General features: G+C 39.5%; 1 protein-coding gene across 1 annotated transcript in view; it reads left to right on the plus strand.

Annotated features, from left to right (window-relative positions):
* Positions 1 to 1616: 1616 nt before the first annotated feature.
* ube2f (ubiquitin-conjugating enzyme E2F (putative)) overlaps positions 1617 to 23944 on the plus strand; it is a 50527-nt gene continuing 28199 nt past the window's right edge. The window contains exons 1-5 of the mRNA XM_006793676.3: positions 1617 to 1827; positions 6188 to 6372; positions 9537 to 9566; positions 13009 to 13074; positions 22694 to 22761. Coding sequence (XP_006793739.1) covers positions 6258 to 6372; positions 9537 to 9566; positions 13009 to 13074; positions 22694 to 22761 — 279 coding nt within the window. The 5' untranslated portion in view covers positions 1617 to 1827; positions 6188 to 6257. The remainder of the gene's footprint in view (positions 1828 to 6187; positions 6373 to 9536; positions 9567 to 13008; positions 13075 to 22693; positions 22762 to 23944) is intronic.

The following is a 23944-nucleotide window of genomic DNA, read 5'->3' on the forward strand; positions in this document are numbered from 1 at the left end:
GTGCTGTGAGCGTGATGATTTGGGCTTGCTTTGCAGGGACAGTCCCTGGGCACCTTGCAGCAACTGATTCGACCACGAACTCCTCCGTATGCTAAAGTATTCTAGAGTGAAAAGCGAGTCATCCAGTGCTGCAAAGTCCAGACTTCAACCAGATTAATACTGCAGAAGGACCTGTAGGTGTATTTAATTATCCACATAGCCCGACTGTAAGTGATTCCAGCCTCCTCATAAAAAGACTGCAGCTGTTTGTATCAACAAACACATATTGAAACTATTCACTTGCACTCGTGTGTTTCTCCACTTTTGTTCAGTGTTTTCTTTTACTTACTGATATCTTACATATGTTAATCAAAGATGCTCCACTGTTTCACTCAATCCACAGAACTGCACCGTGTCCTAGTTTCCCATTGGTCACATGACTGCATTTACTCCTCTTTGTCTATACAACATTTCTCCTTTTCTTTCTTCTCTTGAATTTACATTTTTCAAACCCTTTAAAATGTATCTTGTACATGCATTATGGATCACACAACTTGGTTCCTCAGAAACACTCTTGTTTTAGAGTGTTGATGAAGTATAATGGTAAAAAAATAATATTGAGTTATTGATTAATTTTGAAAACAGGTGATGCTTTGCCAGAATAAGATGGCTGATATGCTTTATTTAAAATGTAGTTTCAAATGTTCATGGTTGACATGTTAATATTCACTGCTCATTACAAAGATGTTATTAGCACAAGTATATAAGTACATTATAGCTATATTGAAACATGTATACTGTCAGGGTGGCAAAGTTATCTTTTTTCATGTCAAAAGAAAGGTGAGTGCAGGACTCGGGCTGACTGAGATTTTTCCCCGAAAGCCCTTCAGACTCAGTCTCCAGTTACAATGAAGTCATTTCAAGGCAGTGAGTAAGGATTGTGCTACTGAGGAAGAGGGGGAGGAGGAAGAAGACGGTCAAATATATACCTTAAATCTGAAAAAAATGCAGAGGAATTAAGCTGTGGCAGGTCTGTACTTTGATAAAGAATCACTGAATTTATGCAACAAGTAGCAATTATAGTGTGCGTACAGAACAAAAATGTATCCCTGCTTTTCATCAAATAAAAAACATTAAATTTTTCCCATTTTTGACTCCATTGAAAACAATATATCTGGTTACACGCAGCTCATAATTATATATAAACACATTATTTGTGTGTTTATATATAAGTGGAAATATTTTACTCATGTCCAAGTCCTTTTAGAGAAACAGTATCAAACTCAAACTACAGCCCACTCGGATCTTTAGTGTAACTGCACAATGAATCCCTGGAAGATCTCAATATAAGAAAAAATACATACACTTTTAAAATGTACGTCTCAGTTTTTCAACATGACAAAGAAATGCTGCTGTAGTTAATGACATAAATGAAATGCACGTACAAATGTACAAATAATATACCAATGTAATGTTAAATTATTTCTGTAATTAATTTTTTTAAATAATCATATCATCTACTACCCATTTTAAACTAGAACTTACTAGAATGGACGAGAAGACGGCTGCCGCCCTGCGGAACTATTTATCAGCTGCAGTGTCTACACGGACAACAATAAGGTAAACTACTCACTGCACTTCCGTTGCCCATGACACCGGAGCGAAGTTCTGACAGCTGATTCCTAAATCAGTTCATATCCATTTCGTGCCTCCAGGGCGTCATTTTTGAGGTTATTTACAGGCGCACGGAGCTGCTACGACCCTCGGCTGGAGTTGCAGACTGCGGCCCGAGCAGAGGAGGGGCGGCTGATTATGGTGTAGCGCGGAGCGCTAGCTCTGAGACAGCAGGTAACACAGTTCACACACAGGCTAACAGCAGTTAGCACACAGACTTTGCGGGCAACTTTCAGCTGTACAGCTGCTCCCATCTGCGTTTAGAGAGGAATAACCCCTAGCCGAGGCTGCGTATGAGCTTGGACATAGTGTCCAGCTAGCCGTGCTGAGCAGTGTGAGCCATTTGTAGTTGTTATTTTACGGTAACACAGCAGCCCACAGCTCGGAGACGAGGCAGTGACTTCACTCTGAAAAGTTTTAGTACGAGTCCTGAATGTGTTTGAAGCACTTTCAGCCCTGCACAAAGGTTTAACTCGTGTACTACACCCCTGTTTGGTTTGGGTGTTATAAGAAGGGAGCCGACACCTTCTAGTTTGGGTCACGTTGGGTTTGGGTTTTGGGGAAGTTTGGGATTTAGGGAACATTTTCAATTGCGCTGATCGCTGGAACTGCGGTAGGACCGACAGATATGTCATATGTTGCCTGCTAACTGTTTGACCGGCATCCAGGTACTTTGTGTCAAGGAGGTGCAGCAGTGAGTGACAGCTGAGGCAGGTGGGCCTTGACTCAGGCGCAGTGACACACATTTCACGGTCCGCTGATAGTTGATACCTTTACTCTCTGCTTCCCACATCGCTCAGACTGGATTCACACTGACCGAGAGCTGCAGCCTGCGCTGTCTGTGAAGCAGTATCACAGTAAGAGCGCCGTGGCACATGATGTTTTCAAAAGACCAAAAAGATTTCGTCAGATGAGAGCGAAGAACAAATATTGCACGTGCAATGTCTCATGATGTTCCAGATAAAAAATGTAACCTGTCAGGAAAAAGGTAAGATAGACAAACTGACAAGCAAGCCAGTGCTGTCCTCTGTATGCCCCACTGATGATTTAGCCTTAACAGTCAGGGTTACATTCGGCCTCAGACACTGTTTGTTTACAGTATATCTGTGTTCCTGGATTCAAGGTCCATCTGTTTTCTCATCATGAAAACTTCCAGCCCATGACTGGCTGTGGACTGTACTGTACGAGTAGTGACACTGCTAGAAATATAACACTCCGTGATGTCTTGACTCAGCAACCTGCTTATCACACAGAAGGAATGTGTGCAGTGAGATTTCCTTCTGTCGATGGAAATGTTGTGTTGCGGTGCTCAATACTAGATCCTGTTTTTGAGTTACATTTGAATCCCCCCCCACTAAACTCACACTAAATTCACACCTTCTCTGCAACCAGATGATAGCTACGAGATCAAAAGCATGATTGTGCAGGAAATAATACTTAACATATCTATAATTCAAAACTTTCTCAGCACGTCTCTGCACATCATTCGGAATTGCAGATGAGTTGCTTATGCGTTGCAATTAAGATGGATTAAATATGAACGAGTTTAAAATCATTTTTTTCACAGTAGTAGTAATGTATGTGATATGTAGTAGTACAAATTTTCTGTGAAAAAATAGAGAAGACTTCTTACTGTTTGCCTTTGATGCAATTTACCTTGAAAGAGCTGTGGTCTGTGTGTTTGCTCCTCTCTATTCTCTGTGTTACCTGTATGTGCATAATTGTAACAGCATTATGTTTTAAACCACAGTTACAGGAGAAGTTTTGAATTTTTGTCCTCAATTTTAGATCGTGGGAGGAACCCAGTGTGAATGTTTGAATAACTGCAATTAACAAGTGACGTTACTACAGATGTGATGCTTGTTTTGAGAGTGTTGATGGGGAAGTATAGATGAGGTCAGAAGGAGCTTCACTAAGTCTTTAATGTTCTAGGGGAACCATATGATAGGGTGTCCAGAGAGGAACTGTGGTGCTGCATGAGGAAGTGAGGATTGGCAAAGAAGGATATAAGGGTGGTGCAGGACCTGTATGAGGTCAACGAGATGGTGGTGAGGTGTGCAGTAGGAGTGACAGATGGGTTCAAGGTCGGGTGAGTTTACTTCAGGGATCTTCTTGTTTGCAGTGGTGATGGACAGGCTGACCATCCACTGATGGACTGTGATGATTGCAGATGACTGTGGTCTGTAGTGAGAGTAGGGATCAAGTGGAAGAGAGCCTGGAGAGGTGAAGCTATGGTCTCAAGAGGAGGAATGAAAGTCAGTAGAAGCAAGACAGAATACATGTGAATGAGAGGGAGATGGGTGTAAGGGTGAAGGAGCAGAGGTGATGAAGGTAGATGAGTTTAAACAGGGGGTCAGCCATTCAGTACAAGAGAGATGAAGAAGTGAGTGCAGGTTGAGTGGAGTGGGTGGAGATGGATGTCAGGGGTAATTTGTGACAGGAGAGCTACAGGAATAAAAGGGAAGTTTTACAAGATGGTAGTGAGACCTGCTATGATGTGTAGCTTGACATGGTGGCACTGACAATTAGACAGAAGGCCGGCCTGGAGGTGGCAAATTTTTATTGCAGGTGACCAAAATGGACAAGATTAGGAATGAGTTCATGAGAGGCACACATCAGGTTGGAGTCAAAGTTGATGAGCTATTTGGACATGTACAGAGGAGGGGCAATGGGTATATTGTCCAATGGATGTTAAATATGGAGCTGTGAGGTGGTTTATGGATGTATTGAAGGAAGACATGCAGAGGGTGAGAATGAGAACAGTTAAAGGAAGTGGTAGAAATACAGTGGGGCAAAAAAGTATTTAGTCAGCCACCGATTGTGCAAGTTCCCCCACTTAAAATGATGACAGAGGTCAGTAATTTGCACCAGAGGTACACTTCAACTGTGAGAGACAGAATGTGAAAAAAAAATCCATGAATTCACATGGTAGGATTTGTAAAGAATTTATTCGTAAATCAGGGTGGAAAATAAGTATTTGGTCACCTCAAACCAGGAAAATCCCTGGCTCTCACAGACCTGTAACGTCTTCTGTAAGAAGCTTTTCTGTCCCCCACTCGTTACCTGTATGAATGGCACCTGTTTGACCCCATCATCTGTATAAAAGACACCTGTCCACAGCCTCAACCAGTCAGACTCCAAACTCCGCCATGGCCAAGACCAAAGAGCTTTCGAAGGACACCAGGAAAAGAATTGTAGACCTGCACCAGACTGGGAAGAGTGAATCTACAATAGGCAAGCAGCTTGGTGTGAAAAAATCAACTGTGGGAGCAATCATCAGAAAATGGAAGACATACAAGACCACTGATAATCTCCCTCGATCTGGGGCTCCACGCAAGATCTCATCCCGTGGGGTCAAAATGATCATGAGAACGGTGAGCAAAGATCCCAGAACCACACGGGGGGACCTGGTGAATGACCTGCAGAGAGCTGGGACCAAAGTAACAAAGGTCACCATCAGTAACACACTACAACGGCAGGGAATCAAATCCCGCAGTGCCAGACGTGTTCCGCTGCTGAAGCCAGTGCATGTCCAGGCCCGTCTGAAGTTTGCCAGAGAGCACATGGATGATACAGCAGAGGATTGGGAGAATGTCATGTGGTCAGATGAAACCAAAGTAGAACTTTTTGGTATAAACTCAACTCGTCGTGTTTGGAGGAAGAATACTGAGTTGCATCCCAAGAACACCATACCTACTGTGAAGCATGGGGGTGGAAACATCATGCTATGGGGCTGTTTTTCTGCCAAGGGGACAGGACGACTGATCCGTGTTAAGGACAGAATGAATGGGGCCAAGTATCGTGAGATTTTGAGCCAAAACCTCCTTCCATCAGTGAGAACTTTGAAGATGAAACGAGGCTGGGTCTTCCAACATGATAATGATCCAAAACACACCGCCCGGGCAACAAAGGAGTGGCTCCGTAAGAAGCATTTGAAAGTCCTGGAGTGGCCTAGCCAGTCTCCAGACCTCAACCCCATAGAAAATCTGTGGCGGGAGTTGAAAGTCCGTGTTGCTCGGCGACAGCCCCAAAACATCACTGCTCTTGAGAAGATCTGCATGGAGGAATGGGCCAAAATACCAGCTACTGTGTGTGCAAACCTGGTAAAGACCTATAGTAAACGTTTGACCTCTGTTATTGTCAACAAAGGTTATGTTACAAAGTATTGAGTTGTATTTTTGTTATTGACCAAATACTTATTTTCCACCCTGATTTATGAATAAATTCTTTACAAATCCTACCATGTGAATTCATGGATTTTTTTTTCACATTCTGTCTCTCACAGTTGAAGTGTACCTCTGGTGCAAATTACTGACCTCTGTCATCATTTTAAGTGGGGGAACTTGCACAATCGGTGGCTGACTAAATACTTTTTTGCCCCACTGTATCTATTTGTAATGAAAACACAGACTCCCTCGTGTAATTCAGGATTATTTGACTGCTGTATGACTACCTTATAATGCATCTGCATCTGTGTGTTATGCAGTATGGTGTAACTGAGCATTTTATTCTGTATGCTCTGTGTTGTTTGCAGGCATTTGAGCAGCAGTGCATTGCAGCACGGTGCACCGTGGTTTTGACAGTCATATCACATCAACGTAGCCATGCTCACGTTGGCCAGTAAGCTGAAGAAAGAAGACGGAGGAAAGACAGGCCGTGCCTCCGGAGCCTCAGACTCCACCCACAGGGTCTCAATCAGAGACCGCCTCCTTACCAAAGGTACCCGGGTATTTTATAATTTGGTCCATTTTTCAGTTTCAGTTTCCCTTTTTTTAATTACAGGAACAAAACAAGATTTCAACAAGGTTGCAACAGTTTTCCTCTTGTGAATATAATCCATTCCTCCATCCTTCCTTCCTTCCTTCCTCCCTCCCTTCTTCTTAACTGTTTCTCTATCTTAGCTTGACGAAGTGGCTGGAGTCTGTCCCAGCATTTGTGCTCACTGGTTAGGGTGAGAGTCACTTGTATGTTAGCTCTCTCTCTGGCTCTGACCACAGAGACAAAACATTCACTGTGCAGAGCGCCATGAATACTAGGGATGCTCCTTAAGGCTAATTTACTAATGTTTTTAAATGGCAGAACACAGTCTGACTGACTCGTGTCATAGTAGTACACGCTCGGAAATCCGAGTCGAGCGTAAGGACGAGGTTCAATGCTGTCTCCTCTGATATTACGTGTGTATTTAAGAGTTGTTAGAAACACTTAATCATGTTCTTAAATAATCAAATCACATTTTACATTTTGGGTTGTAGCCCTTGAACTTATAGCATTTCAGAAACAATGGGCAACAACAAGTGTTCAGTAATAAAATAGGAGAGAGGTACTTTAACTGTTTAGCATTTGAATGTTGACTAGCGATAGCAGCAATTTTTAAACCTCTAGTTTAAACCTATAAATGGGCATGCCCTTAGGTGAGACTGGCCACCTGCTCTGCGCTCTACAACTTCGTCTTCCTCCTCAACTTGAAACTCTGGTTGAAGGCTTGTTTTAGACACAGTAAAGTAGATACAATACAACAATACAATACAATTTTATTTATATAGCACATTTAAAAACCCGAAGGCACACCAAAGTGCTTCACAGTAATATGGAGAGTCAACATAAGTCAATAACAGGGTACAAATCGGGCACAAGCACAGACAGGATAGAGGTACTAACAGACCAGGAGAGTTAGATAAATACAAAATATGCTAAGAAGACAAAAATAGCAGTAAAATTAATAAAAATAATAAATTTAATAAAATCTAATAAAAGATTTAAAAGTTTAAAAATTAAAAGATTTAAAAGGGTATTAACTGGTCGGGAAAGCCAAGTCAAATAGATATGCTTTTAATCTTGATTTAAAGGATTGTATAGAGTCCAAGGCTCGAGTAGAAGCAGGGAGGCTATTCCAAAAATTGGGTGCAGCTGAAGCAAAGGCACAATCACTTCTGGTCTTCAGTCTAAACTTAGGTTGGGCCAGGAGTAATTGACCTGATGATCTTAATGCACGACAAGGAGTGTACAAATTGAGGAGGTCAGTGAGGTAGCTGGGCGCAATGTTATTCAGGATTTTAAAAGTGAGTAGCAAGATTTTAAACTCAATGCGATATTTGATTGGTAACCAGTGTAGATCAATACGAGCCGGAGTAATAGGGTCAAATTTTCTAGTGCCAGTAAGAAGGCGAGCCGCAGCATTCTGAACAAGTTGCAGCCTTCAAAGAGAGAAGGCTTGAAAACCACAGTAGAGAGTAGATCCAGAACATCGTAGGGCAAGAGTGCAAGTGGTTAAAATGGGGCTTCCAGTGAGGGCTCTGCAATAGCAGGACGCCGCCCAGAGGTGCACACAGAGATGATCTCTCCAAAGGGATCTTTCTTTATTTCTTTATGTTACATGCATAGAATCATGGAAATTAACTTTATTAAAATATTAGTTGTAGGTAATACATCTAATTAGTCAGAATCTTTGTTTGAGCATCACGTGGCGAAATACCCAAATGCCATTCCCTTTGGGACTCCCAGCAGGTGACAGCTTTGCCAGTCAAACATGCATGAATAATGGCAGCAGCTGCAGCTCATGACAACACAATAAAACCCAAGAAATGTAAACAAATTGGTTTCTTGATCAATGAATAATTTTGTGTTTCAACACAGAAAATAGCCTCGAAATAACTTTCACACTCACATTTGTCTGACGTTATTATCAAACATGTAATCTTACAGTCTGCTGTCAGACTCTTATTTCCTTGGTCTTACACTCCTGAAGCTTCACCTCCACTAACAAAACGCTTTTCAGGCCAACTGTTGTAGTAAGACATGTGCCAGCCCTCCAACATAAAGGCTGCACATGTCCTTGTTGTATTATTGTTATTTTGGTATTTTATAGTTTAAATATATCATGTTTACAGACGCAAAATAAAGTTGAATGCATGACCGTATAAGTTGGTGATTTAGAGCCAACCATCCCAAAAACATACTTCACACAAATGTTTTTACACATATTAGTTATATAGAGAGACCCACCTTCAGCCAGAAGGAAGGAGTCTCTTTTAGCTTTTCTTAGCTGGGGAAAGGTGACCTAAATTGTAGGTGATGGATTAAAGATTTTTCAAAATCTGAATAGGACTTTGACTTTTGGCCAAAGTTTGTTACTGTGAGCTACTCTTAATCTGATAAAAGCCCATCGTTGGTCTCCTTAGGCAAAACAGTAAGCCGGCGTTATCTCCGAGGGAGCTGTTAAGTAGATTACTGTGTACACACATTCTGTGTGCAGAAACAGATGAAACTCCAGCGACTTCCTTGAATTACCTAATTATTAGACTATGCACATCTCAAAGAGCATATTTACCAAAGTAAAAATTCTCAGCAGGCCACGTCCGACCAACAGCACCAGCTGCCCAGAGAAGAAAAATACAACGGGTATTTTTGTTGTGTATTTTTCCGGGAGGTAAAGGTGTTAAACCAGCTGACACAAATTAGGAGTGAAAAGTGTGTCAGTAGTGAGAAAACACAACAGACCCTGAACGCTTTTAAAAATTCAGCCCGACCTCGCCCTCTGGCAGCGAGAACAAAACAACCTTTTATCCTTCTTGCGTTGCTCTTCTCTCTCCCCGTCTCCTTTTTCCTACTTTGGCCCACCGTGTTACTTGCCGTGTGTCTCTGCTACACTGCGCCGTATGTAAAATACATTTTTTCGTGCATGAATTTCATATTAGACTTTATGTTTTATGCAGAGAAACTTTCCTGACAGTGCAGCTACTAAAACATTACCTCATTATAAAAACACCAGTGTGGGAGTGGGAGTTCTTTGTGTATGAGGATATCACACTGTGCCTCATTCTTCAGCCTATTTTTTTTTTTGTGTTTTTGCTGCTGTCTCACTCGTTCTTATTTTCTGCCAACAGAAGTTGCCGAACTTGAAGCCAATCTTCCTAGTAAGTACTTGCACTTTCATACACACAGCATTTTTTTTCAGCTCCACGTTTTCTGCCAGTCAAAAGCAGCTGAAACTCTGACAACTGAGTAATTGGCCTAATTTGCCATAAATCCTCATAGTCTCCTTCTGGCTCTTAATTTCCTCAGTTATGGTATAAAGGAGGCAGGAAAGAAAAACTAAGCCTCTGATGTGCTTCACGTTCTCTGTTTTTGACAAATTGCTTTGCTAATGTTAAGTGAAAGCTATTTGTAACCATACTTTAAGCCGTTATTACATTGCCACAAAGTTATTCAGCAACAACCAGTAACACGATCATTTTTACTTCATGGTTAAAATGTTTGTTAAATGAGTGATTCATGGAAGACTACTTAGTCCAAATGACAGACTAGTGGATGTTTTTAAATGATAAGAGACATTTTCAGCCAGCTCGTCGAGTTCGACCTTATGTTTCTGTGTTAAGCTGCAAGTGATTTATGTCTTTAAATATAAACAAAAGTGATGCAGGCCTGAAGACGTTTGCTGCTCGCTGTATTTCTGCCCTTAGGGGAGGTATTTGTTCAAACAGACTTTACCCTTGGCTACTATTTTAGCACCCGCCTTAATTTGGGAACTTCCACCTCAGTATATCAGATCTTCTTTGGTCACGGCTATGCACAAGTGCAGAGTTCATCATGCTTGCTGTGGCTCAGACCAGGTTGCTTCTTTTTTTGTTTTTGTTTGTGGCCTGATGAAACTGATGTGTAGCTTGAGGGTCAATGAACAATGTGTCATGCACACGGAAATAGGAAAGTAACACCACTGATGGGCTTTCTTAGAAGATGTTTTTGTGGGATTCAAATTTAAAACCCAATTCAAAGAGCCCCAAAAAGCACTAGTGTGTAGTTGCTGGACGTAGGCGCTGCTGCAGCAGGTGTTCGCAGCTTATTTGATCTCTTCCTCATATGACAACCTGAGAGTTCTTTAAATTGCTTTTCAAACAATCACTACAGTTGCTGTGAGGTCATGCGGCTCTTAGATGAACAGCAGTGTGAAGCAGGAGGCATTCATGTTTCTGCAACCTGTGCTGTACAATTAAAGAATGATAAAATAATGTTCTGTGCAAAGTGCTTTTTTAAAGTAGTTTTTATTTATGGAAACCGGGCTTATGTGTCAAAACATTATTAGGATTTAATATATGTTAGAGGTGGGAATCACCAGACTTCCCACTATACGATATTACCTCAATACTTCACTCGAGATACAATTTTATTGTGATTTTCCATCTCACTATTGGAATAACATATATTTCACTTTTTTATACTGCAAATTATCTCCCCAAGTTGAGCTTTTTCAGCATCTGTTTTGTTCAATAAGATTTTATCCAATCTGCTGATTACAAAGATCTAATTATTACATTTTCAATCAGCAACCTTCAATTTAATTACATTTTATTTATTTATACAGTGCCAAATTACAACAACAGTTGCCTCAAGGTGCTTTATATTGTAAGGTAGACCCTACAATTATACACACAGAAAAAAACCCAACAATCATATGACCCTTTGGGGACAGTGGGAAGGAAAAACTCCCTTTTAACAGGAAGAAACCTCCGGCAGAACGGAGCTTCCTGTTTTATAGGCTCTATGTTAGTATAACAGAAACAGAAGGACCAGTCAAAACAAATCAAAGACCATATTTCTAAATGAGGGGCTACCTCTGTAGCATGGACATGGTTTGGTTATGAAAAGTCTGACACGGACCAGAAAACTGTACTATGCAATCTATGCAGAAAACCGGTCCCCTACCACCTACTCAAGAGTCACGTAAAAGAGTACGGAGCGAGTTTACGGATGAAAAGCAAAATAGAGCCGTCAGGTGCTCAAAATACACCTTAAACGTTAAAACAAGCTTTTTTTCCCGTAATAAATACTCACAAAGAAAATGCCGGCCGTTACAACTTGTATCTAAAATGTATCTTTTCATGCATCGGTCAAAACACTCGACTTCAGGTACATGGCGCTCAGCTGAAAATACTTCAAGTCGAGGTGCCCGAGATTCACAGAATTTACAGAAAATTTAAAATGTGTGTGATTTATATTGTTGTCTGGATGATAAATGTTTTATCAAAACATATCAATGTTTTTTTGTTTGTTTGGGTTTTTTTTTTTAGATGCAAAGTGCTGTCTGTTTTAGGAACTCCCGAGTGTTCAAACCTCATTTGTTAAATATGTATGGACCACTACGTATCCTTTCTTTACGTCCCAGTATGAACGCTAAGATACCTCGAAGAGTATGAATTCATTAAACCGGCTGTGAACACAGTGAGAAACACCCGTGTGAAGAACAGTGACAGATTTGTGTTCACAGTCTTTCACTTTTATATTTGTGACTTTCTTGGAATCACTTAAAGCAGAGAGCTTTGCCTGTTAAAGGCAGTATGTTAAACAGAAGGTGGATGGGGAAATAAGAAGCAAATCAGATGTAAAAAAACAAGGAGGACTCGTGACTGATGGGCTTCACTGAGTGCAGTTTTGTTGTCCAGGTGAAAGCTGGGATTCATCCACCGTGCAGTGAAGACATTTTTATTCTCTATAGGTTTACGCTCATAAACATGTCTTAATTGTAGCTGTTTACTTCATCACATAATAATTATTATTGTTGTTATTGATCCATTTATGTAAGTTTTTATGTGCAGCTTTTAAGACGTCATTTTCATGTTTTGAGGTGAAGAAAGGTTGTAAAAAATTTGATGCTGTATTTAAATGCAATATGCAATCTTCTCATAGAGCAAGCAGAGCACTTTATTTCTCATAGGCTCTTTAATGACACTGATTCAGACAACCAGGGTTTCATTAATTCTTTTCTAATCAGGGAGCAATGTGTGAAACACGTTATATTAACATTCTGATGCATTGACTGGCAGCCAGCCCGGTATAATTTGATCATCCTCTTCAGAATGAGTTTCTAGTTCGTGTGTGTGTCTGCATTACTCTGATATTATAACTTCCATTGTGCAGCACAGAGTAGTGTTACAGTGTGTGACCAAAGCCAATAGTGACCACTTATATATGTTGCTGGGGCTCATTTGCATATATATATAATGTGAATGTGAAGATGGCAGTCTGGAGTCATTTTAAGACATAAAGGAATTATTATTTTTATTATTATTATTTTAATCGAAAAACTGGTAAGTGTGCAAGTAAAACAAATGAAAGGAGGAGTTCTTTTATAGTTTTAAGTGTAGTACCTGTCCATGAACACCAGGGGGGAATATGGTGCCACAGGGACAGGCAAAAATCCTGCACCAAATTAAGGCGGTATCAACATTATGGTTAGAACAGATTGCAGTATGTCTTAGATTTTAATGCCTTTATTTGCCAGTAAGGCAAATATGCTTCTGTTTTTATTATCTGACTCTAATGACTCTTTTTTTCCTCTTTCCTCACATCGTTCGTGTCCAGGCACATGCAAAGCCAGTTTTCCAGATGAGGATAAGCTGCATCATTTTCAGCTGGCAGTGTCTCCTGGTAAGAAAATAAGAAAGCCTGTTTTGATCCCGCTCTAAAAACTGCTTTGGTACAACCTCAAAAAAAAAGTTGGTTCTTATTCTAGTTATAAAAGTTTTTAAATCTCTGTCTCACTTAAATTTACTACACCAGCACATTTAAAGATGAACTGGTGTAGTAAAAGAAGCTCTGACAGGGACGTTGTTGGGTTCAGGTGGTTTAGTGTGAAGGAGAGGAGACTGCAAGTGTTTGCAATTTGTTTCTCAATCTCTGTGTGTCCTAAAGTATTCCCTTTGAAAGGCACTTAAGCATTCTCTGTACTTTCACATTACCGCAGCACTGTCTTCACTCCCCAAGGCAGTTGTGCTTAATCAGCATTGTTTCAAGCTCAGTGGGCTACCTGTCGAATATTGTACAAACCAAACATAGTGGTGTGGGGTTACCTAAGTCTCCGGAGGCTCTTATGCGTCCCACTTCCTGCTTCCTCTCCATCACACACAAACTTTCTTCCAGCCCAAACCCAGTTTCTCCTCATCATTCTCCTCATGCAGCAATCTGTCTTCATTTTCATCAGTAAACATGCCAATCCATAGACTGAGAGAAATCTCAGTCATGTTGGCGCAATAGAAGGAGAGAAGCAAAGAAACAGAGCGGTAATATATATATATAATTTAAATATTTGTAGAATATTTCATCTAGCTAATAATTTAAGGAAGATGTCTTATTATGTTTTCACATTTCCCAACAACTACTCATCCAGTCCACTTCAAAGCTGGCGGGTGTACGGCTCGGGAATGAGTGGACTGAGGTCATGTGCATGAAGGATGGTCTCGGTTTGGAAGTTGTTTTGGAAAAGTTTGAATTCATTTCTGATGGTTTTTGTGAGCAAGGCTTCGTCCACATTTGCAACTTGACAAATACATGGTAACACAAATCTTTGCATGAGTGACACCACTGCAGCATCTCAAAGAACTCTTTATAGAAATTAATAAGATGATTATAACATTGATGACCGCAAGACTGCACGTTGTTCCTTGTATTCTTAAAAATGACACCTCAGTGCATCAAAACATGGCAACAATGGGTTCTGAATCCACCAAGCATCCGTGCATCAAAGGTCTTACTCCTACCTGTATAGTTTTAGTAACATGGGGGGGGTTAAGTTTATGCTAAATTAGTTTTTTCATATGACAAGGCTTTTTATCTTTTTCATTCACCATTCGTACATTATTCCTTAGATAAAATACATTTATTGCAGCAATCACAGACTAATAGAATAAATTGGAGGGACAAATAAAGTTAAAAAAAAAATATTGGTGCGATTTGGTCTAATCGAAAGCATTTGAATTTAGTTTGTTAGTAGCAGTTTTAAGCTTAAACATGACTTTAGAGAACTCTGATATTTAACTTTAGGAACTGATCAATATTTAAACTTTTTTTCTTTTTTCTTTTTTTTACAATGGAATTAATTGTTTAGGTTTTTGTTTTTTTTGTTTTTGTCAGGTCGGGTATTTAGAAATGAATTAATTTGAAATTTTTAAGCTGTCTCATCCTGTAATAAATGTGTGCGTTGTGTAAAAGTGTAATTGTGTCTCGTGATTCTCTCCTCCACTGCAGTGTGCACTGTAACGTTCAGGTTAACGTTCACAGAGGCCTTTGTAAGCAATATCTGCAGAGAAAAGCAAAGATCAGCAATTAGAGGAAAGCTTTGGTGTCATGTTATTCTAAGAGGAGTTGATAAGGAGACTGAGTTCTCAGAAAAGGCTTGCTCAATTATTCAAAACATTTGTCTCTCCTGGCGTGCACCACCTCGGCTCCACCCGCACCGCGCTCGGCTATCACATGCTCCCCTTTGCCATTTCTGTTTTCTGTCTTTGTTTAATCTTCCTTTTCCCTCCTCCTGTGCGGCTCATACATTGTAACCAATGTGGTGTTTAAGACAACAGCCCTGATCAATTGTTGGTCGTTTGTATTTCATCTGTGAGAACAAACAAAATATTGCCTCTCGTCAAAACACAAAATACTAATAGCCAAATCTAAAAGCATTTAAGCACAGGCACGATTACAGGAGTACATTTCTCTATAATGCATGTTAAAGGATGATATTATAATTTGTGTGAGTTTGGTTACTAAAAGAGTAGCATCAAGCTTTTCAAATTAATAAATGAATAAATAGTGGATTTATAAAGACGTGTCATGTTACAGGTGTGTTTCTGGCAAAGCTGTATGAATATTTGTCTTATTTCCATTGTTAGATTTTTCCTTTAAGAAAGGCAGTGTAAAAAGCTGACGTTACCCATGAAGCATCTTTAATTTGTGCTTCAGGGAAGGTAATTGTAGTCAGGCAGGAAAATGAAAAATCAAATGCAAGAGGAACTTGCCTCCGGATGCAGGCTGTCTAATATCTCTTAGCAGCGTAAGGTAAAATCAGCTTGACTTGTTATGTAGAGCATTTTTAGCTCTAGGCTAAGCGATCCTTTGTTTTTCTTTTTTGCTTTTTTCCTCATGTTCTTTCGTATTTTCTTCTCTTGTTCTCTATGTTTCTCATAGACCGTGGCACCGTTTACTCTGGAACAGTTTTTATGCTACAAGGGTTAAAATGTTGTTCTATAAAACTCACTGCTTTGGTTAGAAATGCATGAATACATTGAGCATATTCTGCTACTTTCAGAACAATCACTTTTTGTATCAAATGTGGAATATTAGGAAAAAATATTTCTGAATTCTGTATTCATTTAAATGTTGGACTCAAAGGCCGTGCATCTTGGGCTCTGTGGCTCTTCATTTTAAAGTCAACTCTCTGATTTGATCAACCTGTAAAGAAAGTAAAAAATATATATATCAGTCAAGTATTTAAGCAATGACACAACATTTGTAGTTTTGACTCTGTGTACCGTCCCTCATAGATTTTGAATCTTAGTCATTTGGTTCAAATTGCACTGTTAAACATCATTGGAGCATTTATCTGAATATGAGCAGAAAGTGGAGCCCCGTCCACTCCAGAATTCATCCTTCTGTTTCTGAAAGTGCTCACATCATCAGTTAACTCTAATCGCAGCCATACATGCCTATACCATAACATTGATGCCACCATGTTTGATGTGATGCTTCAGAGCGCTCTCCTTCTCCTTACATTTATCTCCCTGTCAATCTGGATAAGCCAGACCTCTTTGAGAGTCTCATTGACTTGTCTAGGTTTCATGAAATATTTGCAATTTTCTTGACAGGTTAATTACTTTTTATTTTATTATATTTTAGTTTTATTGACAACTCTTTCGACTGTTTGAGTTGCAGTGAAAAGATCCCGAATGCAACACCCACAACTCCACAGCTGGCTTAACTTGTCATAAAATAACGAGGTAGCTGCCCTCACCTCATTGTGAAACTGCTCGTCATAGAATTGTCCAATTACTTTTGAGCCCCTGACAACAGGGAACTATGTACAAAAATGGCTCTTATTTCTAAATAGCTAATACAATACTTTTGTTAAGCCCCTGGATGTTTGACTTCAATCACATCTTGATTGTTTGTTTTAAAAGCCATCTGGCATGACTGGTTGGAGGCTGATGGGGAAAGAGAAAAGAAAGGAAAAGCATAGAGACCAAGGACAAGATAAAAGTGTGAGAGAGAGAGAGGAGATGAAAGTTGATGACATGCAGTGGTGGCACAAACTAACCTGGCAATTTGACTCAGAGGGCTTTTGAAAATATTACTTTTATATATTTAAATGTGTTAAATGGTGTGATTTAAAGAGAAAAAAGGACCTCTTGTTGGCGTTTTGTTCACAAAAAGCTTGATTCACTTTGCTCACCCATGGTGAGGAAATGCTGCTGCACTGATACTAATAACTTCAGGCAAAATCCTGTTGTGGGAATGTTTTAATGAATAGAGCTTTGTGAGTCCTCTGAAAAGGAGATTATTTGTAAAGATCTAACCTTTATCTGTAATTAGTTTTAAATCAGCAGTGCAAAACATCAGAAAATCACCTTTCAGATAAAGTCCTTAACAGTCACATATAATAGATCTGTAGGTCATTACGGGAATTAAGCTGTATTACTATTGAAAGTAAATATTGATTCAACTACATAAATTTCACTGTTCTTTCTCATATTTCTAGTAAAACAATTACTTGTAAAAACATTTTTTGAGCAGCTCAAATCATCTCATACATATCACACAAAGTAAACGACACAAAACCAAATTAAGAACACATGAATACTCATCAAAGGAAACCTAGCTGGTGCTGGATTGGCTTCCCAGATCTAATTGAAACAAGGCAGGTGGTAGACAACACATTAGTTAGGTCTGTTGTTATTTAGTTGGAATGTCTCTGTACTTTTGTTTCTTTTCCCATGAAACACTCTGTGCTGTGACCCCGTGCTCTTAGACCCCTCAGTCTCTGAGGAATGGGGACACCAGCAACACGACGGGGTGAACACATTCTTACATGTCACTGTTGTTATTATTGGAACTACAATGATGAAAGAAAATTGATGTACCAATCGCCTTGTCTTTGTGCTGCGTGGAAGCATAATTACAGTATTGTAATGCCCATTGTTGCTGCGTACAAAGTGTATGAGCAAGCCTGGAAGTGTGACTAAAGTTTGAATAAAGTAAAAGGGCACGATCTTGATACAAAGTCAATTTCAAACATTTATTATGCTTTTCTAATTCTTTGCTAACTTCACTGACTGTTTGTTGCAGCCACGTCTTCAGATTTAGCCTCAGAATCACCACAGTTGGGTTTTTGTGCTTTTTGTGTTTTCTGTTTGGGTTAAATACTTTCTGCTTTTTGATTTTTGGTTATTAAGATGCTTGCCAGTGTTTGTTCCTTCCTGCTGTGAAGTTATTAGACTGATAAACATGGAGAACAAAAGTTCTGGCTAAGAGAACAGCGAGAGGTGCTGTAGAGTAAACAACTGTTGTTTTTTTTCCTGCTGAGACATGACCATAAGGAAGCTACAGCAGCTGCATACTCATCAGAAGTTCAGTGATGTCCAGCTTGTGCACACCTTTAAGTGGCGCCAGAACCATCTATAGTTTGGTATCGCAAAGTGTCGCTCTGCTTTTCAGCATATTTTGAGTCATAGTCTCATTCTTATTACTATATTTATTTTTCCTTTTTTTTTTATTGTCAGGTTTTCAACATTTAGATGATCCGTGTTTATGTCATGTTTAAAATGCCTTTCAGTTAAACGGTAATTATCTGTAAACACAGACATGCACAGCAGAGATCACTTTTCCACACGCCGCCTTCCTAAGGGGAAATCACAAATACAATAATTCATCCGGGTTGGGCAATAAATTTTATGCTGCAATCGACGAGTCAGAGGCTGTTGATCCCAATAAGGGTTGAATATTTGTATTGAGTAGGATACTCGGTGTGAAGGGCAAAGCAGACCGACCATGATGAAGGGCTGAGCTTTGTATCCCTTATTTAAATGTTAAGCTGTTTCTTGACGTAGGAAGAAAGCAATCTTCTCAGTGCCCTAAACAGGCAATAAGCAATATACATAATTATGTTAAATCATGTGATAATCATGGTTTACAGAAATTTGGAGTTCAGTTGTGAGATTATTTGTTTTAGTGTTCATGAGAAGTGTTTAGTCACAACAAATACTGATTGTTCCTGTGTACTGGAGACAGTCATGAATTATTTATGAGCTCTGACTGCAGCTGTTAGAAAAAAATACTGACTATCATATTCTTACTCCTCTTCTTTTTATGGGAGGCTTTGTAAAAAAATCATTTTGTTACTTTGCCTTGTTGGTTTTGATTCCTTAGCTTTTTCTTTCTTTATTCCTTCTTGCTAATGTTGAAGCTGCGTTTCTCTATAGTCAGTTTCTCTGTGTGTGCCTTTTAGCTTTTAAAATACAGAGGAGGTTGTTTGCCGTCTAATGAAATCGCACCGCATTGTTACATTGTTACATTGAATAGAATGTAACAATGTAATAATGTTTGAATAGAAACAAGTGATAAAAACTCTGGAAATAAAGCCAGACTCATGTTGACTATACTGAGCCAAGACTGATTTTTAGGGAGTATATTTCAGATCTCTCTTTGTTAGAATTGCATTGGAAAGGAAAATTATTGCTGATTACGTTTCTGGAACATCTCTAATTGTATTACAGTGGAGCTGATCCACGATATCAGAAAATCTTGAGTACACACACACGGACACACACGGATCATTTAATGGTCAGTTACCAAGGGTTTTTTTTCCCATCCCTTGTCTCTCTTACCTTAATTTCAGCGGGTTGTCAGGAGTGACAAGTCCACCTTTGTGACAGGCCATTTCTCTTTTTTTTCCTTTTATCTTTTTCCTTTTTCTTTCTTTTTTTTTTTTTTTTTAAGCTTTGAATCTGACCCATGTCTCTTCATTTTTTTTCTCCTGTGATCCGTGATGGTACCATATTTAGTGCCTATCCTTTTCAAAGCATCTGGCCCCATAAGGTGAGAGCAGAAATGTAAATGTCATCCGGCTAATTAAAGACCCTTTAAACAGACCCTATGTCTGAACAAGCCTTTAATGAGCTTTGAAGGCTACATGAGGACGTGAGAGTGTGTGGAAAACTGGACCAAAAACTTTCCCCACCGTATACCTCCCTGCATGTAGCGTAACTATATTTCACAGTAATTGGTTATTCCAAGAAAAAAGGTGAAATTGGTGTTTAACCTGCAGAATGCAATCAAATGATCTGAGATTATCCCCAAGATTGAAATGCTCCAGCTGGGCCACTCATTTACTCCACTGTCACACATGGATTGATCTTGGTGCTGATTCTATGCAGAAACAACCCTCACGTCGACTTGCACTGAGACTGCAGGGGTCCTTTCACAGAGAACTTAGACCCCCCCCCACCCAAAAAAAAGATGCACCAAGCCAGAAATATGAGCAGATTTGAACTTATTCTTGAAGTGTGACCTCATTAGCAGTGTACTGCATTGGGCTAGTCACATAATCTGCAAAAAAACACAATGAAAAAGATCACATTCAATAATTAGTCCATGTAACACCGCTACAGAGCCAGCGCATTAAATAGTAACAAGGCTAAAAAAAGTATGAGTGGACAACAATGGACACAAATGAGCCAAAAAGTACATCAAACAAGATTAATACAAGAAACTCACATTGTGTGGTTAGAGAAGGGAAGGTTCAGCTGCTCCTTTAAGTGTGAGATAAAGACATATGGGGAAGAAGAGCAGTGGAGTGAAACATTGGAGGTGAAAGAGCCAAACTAAAGCAAAAGTGGACCTGGAATGTTAAACACAGCGTGAGTGCAGTCCAGGGGGGCGTGGAGGCATTCATGTGTTTCCACTGCTAAAGCTGGCGTGCCCAGTATGAGGATGACCTAAGCGACTTTGAACGAGGGTTCATTGTAAGGGCATGGTTGAAATGAGCTTCAGTCATAAAAACTACTCAGCTGGATAGTTTTTCCATTAGCAGCTGTGACCGCAGAGGCCTCTGTATTTAGATTTACAGGAAGGATGTCAGTAAATGTGAACCAACTCCTATTTTTTTGATGACTGTACCTAATTGATGTCAGAAATTGTGGTTTGTCACTGTGATCACATGTACACTGCATCTGTGTGATGTGTTGAGGTCAGTGCAGTACGCTTCAGCAAAACTAGCCATCAAGAGTTAAATAGAGAAGGATATTTAATAAAGCTGCAATGCATAAACGCCTCATTACAAAGACAAATGCACATGTAAGAGTTTACTCCTCAGTGGAGATGTGGGGAAAGGAGATGTGGTCAAATACGTCATCCTTCACTGTGGTCCAGCATGTTTGGCCCCTACAGTGATGGGATCTGCTGATGGTATTTTGCTGCCATGTTTTAGTTTCCACTTGTCTCTTCAGAGAGAAGTGGTCACAGCAAATCGATACAGAGTTGCCCTGGGTGATCACCTTTATCCTATGATGAAACATTTCCATCAATGATAACTGTCCTTTTTAAATCTTTTTTTATCACAAAGATGGTTCTCCCGTCTCCAGGGCATCAGAGGTCAGGCAGTGGTTTGATGATAATGGCATGGATTGTTTGCTATATCTTCATGTTTCAAATCTGCCAGTTAAAGGTTAACGAGATTTTAGGCTGGTGTGTCAGGCAGAATTCTTAAGATCATCAAAACACCAAAGAAAGGATGTATTTTTGGAAGAATGGTTTTCTGTTAGCTCCAACCATTTAATGCGACTGTTAAATGCAAACATTGTCATGTTAAGTGTGGGCCTGTGAGAGAGAATCAAAATTATATCTCACCATTTCAAGGAAACATGTGATAATAATATTTCTAATGGTCTAGGAGAAAAATACTGAGTGATTTATTAGTGATGGCAGCTTGCATTTAGCTGCATTTATTAGTGCAGATAGAATGAAGGGAATTTCCATCTTTCTTTTCCAATGAGCTCCTGTCACTGATGACAGAGTCTAATGTGAAGAATGACATTATCAAGGTGGAGCAACATTAAAGTCCAATACTACTGACACAGCATCAGTCAAGTGTAAGCACGGTAATCTGGGTGGTGTTATTCCTGGGAATTTGAAGTAAAATTATAAAATAATCGCTTAACAATACCTTACGTATCTTAACCTTAGTCTCTGCAAGAGCTGCTGCACAATATTCTGAAATAGAAATTGAAAAATATTTTCTACCTGGGCTGTTGGTCAATCTTTTCAAACAGGTACTGAAGGCCCTCTTCTTTTTTTTTTTTCTATCAGGATTCTCTGTCTGTTTGCTTTTCCTGGCATATGGAGCGCTGCTAGTGATGCTCGGTGGGGTTTTTTGTTTATGTTTGGGTTGCACATCGCCAGCTGTTAGCATCTGGTTCTTCTCACATTCCTTCATAACCTGGGGGGGGGGGGGGGGGGGGGGGATGCAGCTGGAACAGTTTTCTGTAAAGTGTTGTACTTTGTGTTGTAGGCCGATACCAGAGGTGGACGGATCAGTCTAAATATCGATAGTATCAATACCAGTGCAGGATCAATAGTACCACAACATGATTGATACTTTGTTACTGAATGAATGAATTATGCTAAATAACTTTTTTGTCAAACACCTATGACTTCCCCATCTTTAGCATAATAAAGGTGAAAGGTGTGACTTGTGTTAACTAATTGTTGTGAGCAGTACAAATCAGTTATTTAGTGGTCATTAAAATGTGTTTAGAAATTACAAACCGATTCATCTTATAACGACACACTGCTCTCCCCTACGTAAGCTGACTTTATCGGTAGTTTAAGTACTGTCTGTGTTTGTATCAGCAACACTTGGTATCAAATCTATAGCAAAATCTGCAGTACTGCACAGCTGATACTAGCTGGTACATGGCTCTCGCTGTCAGACATATTTGGACTTGTGTGTTGCTGTGTCACCATATCACTGATGCCACAAAATGTCACATAAAACTGATACTCTTATTATCGTGGACAGTGTGATGTGGCGTGGCTCTTGTCACGTGTTTGCTAAAGTTCTTGTTTTCAAGGTCATTTTTACTGAAGTCTTTCTGAATTCAAATACTTCTATTGTTGTTTTATTTTTAAGTCCTGATCACCAACACTGAATGAATGTGATCTCCTACCAAGAATCAGTATTCATGTAGATGACTGAAAATCTCCTTTCTTGTCATCCTCTTTCCAGATGAGGGTTACTACCAAAGTGGAAGGTTTCAATTTGAAATAGATGTCCCTGAAGCCTATAACATGGTGGTGAGTAGTCAAGTTTCTCTCCTGTGGGCTGGTTTGAAAAGCACATTTCTGTGCCCGTGGGTGTCTCTGTGTTAGCCTGCTCACCTCTTCCTTTTGTTTGTTCTTTCACTCATTCTTTTCCTACCAAGCATTTATTCTGATACTCTTCTGTGTAAGTGTATTTATTCTGTGTTGTTTTTCTCCCTTTGCTCTACATTTTTTCACACAATCATTATTTGCTCCACACTAGTATATGCAGCACTTCATAATAGCTTCACAAATCCTTCTGCATAAAAAAGCAATCATTTTAGATAATTTAGATCTTAATGTAAGGAATGTAGTAATAATAATAATAATAATGCATTTTATTTATAGGTGCCTTTAAAGACCCTCAAAGTCACCTTACATTAGTGCAACAAAATAAAAACATGAGGTAAATGGAAAAATAAAAATTGTATGAAAGTATAAAAGCTCAACAAGGTAAAAAGAGACTAAGACGGAATCATCATAAAGGGTTTTAATGGATGGGTTTTAAGACGTGATTGAAAAGTAGAGAGTTTGTAGTCTGGTGGTCTGGTGGAAGTGCATTCCAAAGTCTCAGGGCAGAGTAACTAAAGTCTCTGACTCCCATCGTAGTCAGGTGAACAGATGGAAGGGAAGCTAAAGAAGAGCAGAGTGTACGAAGTGGTGAGTGCGTATGGAGAAGATCAGATAGATATGGAGGAGCGAGGTTATGAAGCGCTTTGAAAGTAAGAAGCAGGATCTTGAAATTGACACGGAGTTGTTTAAGTCTAATTCTGAAAATAATACATGCAGCTGCAGTTTAAGGAGAGATTTATGAGGTAGACCATAGAGAGGAGAATTACAGTAATCTAAGCAAAATGTGACGAGCATTGGCAAGTATGGCAGTACTGTTTGGAGTGAGTGAAGGTCGAAGGCGGTTAATAATACGAAGATGAAAATAAGTTTTGATTTGGTTCCTGTTAGAATAAATTTTGGGGGCTTTTTGCCATTAAGTTTATGAAGATTGTGAGTAAACCAAACCGTGATATCTCTTAAACAATCAGAAATGGATGTGGGTGGGAGAGCAGCTGTGGGTGTGGAAGATAAGTAGAGCTGGGTAGGGCTGCCACAAACGATTATTTTGATAGTCGACTAGTCACCGATTATTTTTGCGATTAGTCGACTAATCAGATCATCATCC

Source organism: Neolamprologus brichardi, chromosome 16, assembly GCF_056152115.1.
Source record: "Neolamprologus brichardi isolate AB-2024 chromosome 16, ASM5615211v1, whole genome shotgun sequence".
NCBI classification, from domain to species: Eukaryota; Metazoa; Chordata; class Actinopteri; order Cichliformes; family Cichlidae; genus Neolamprologus; species Neolamprologus brichardi.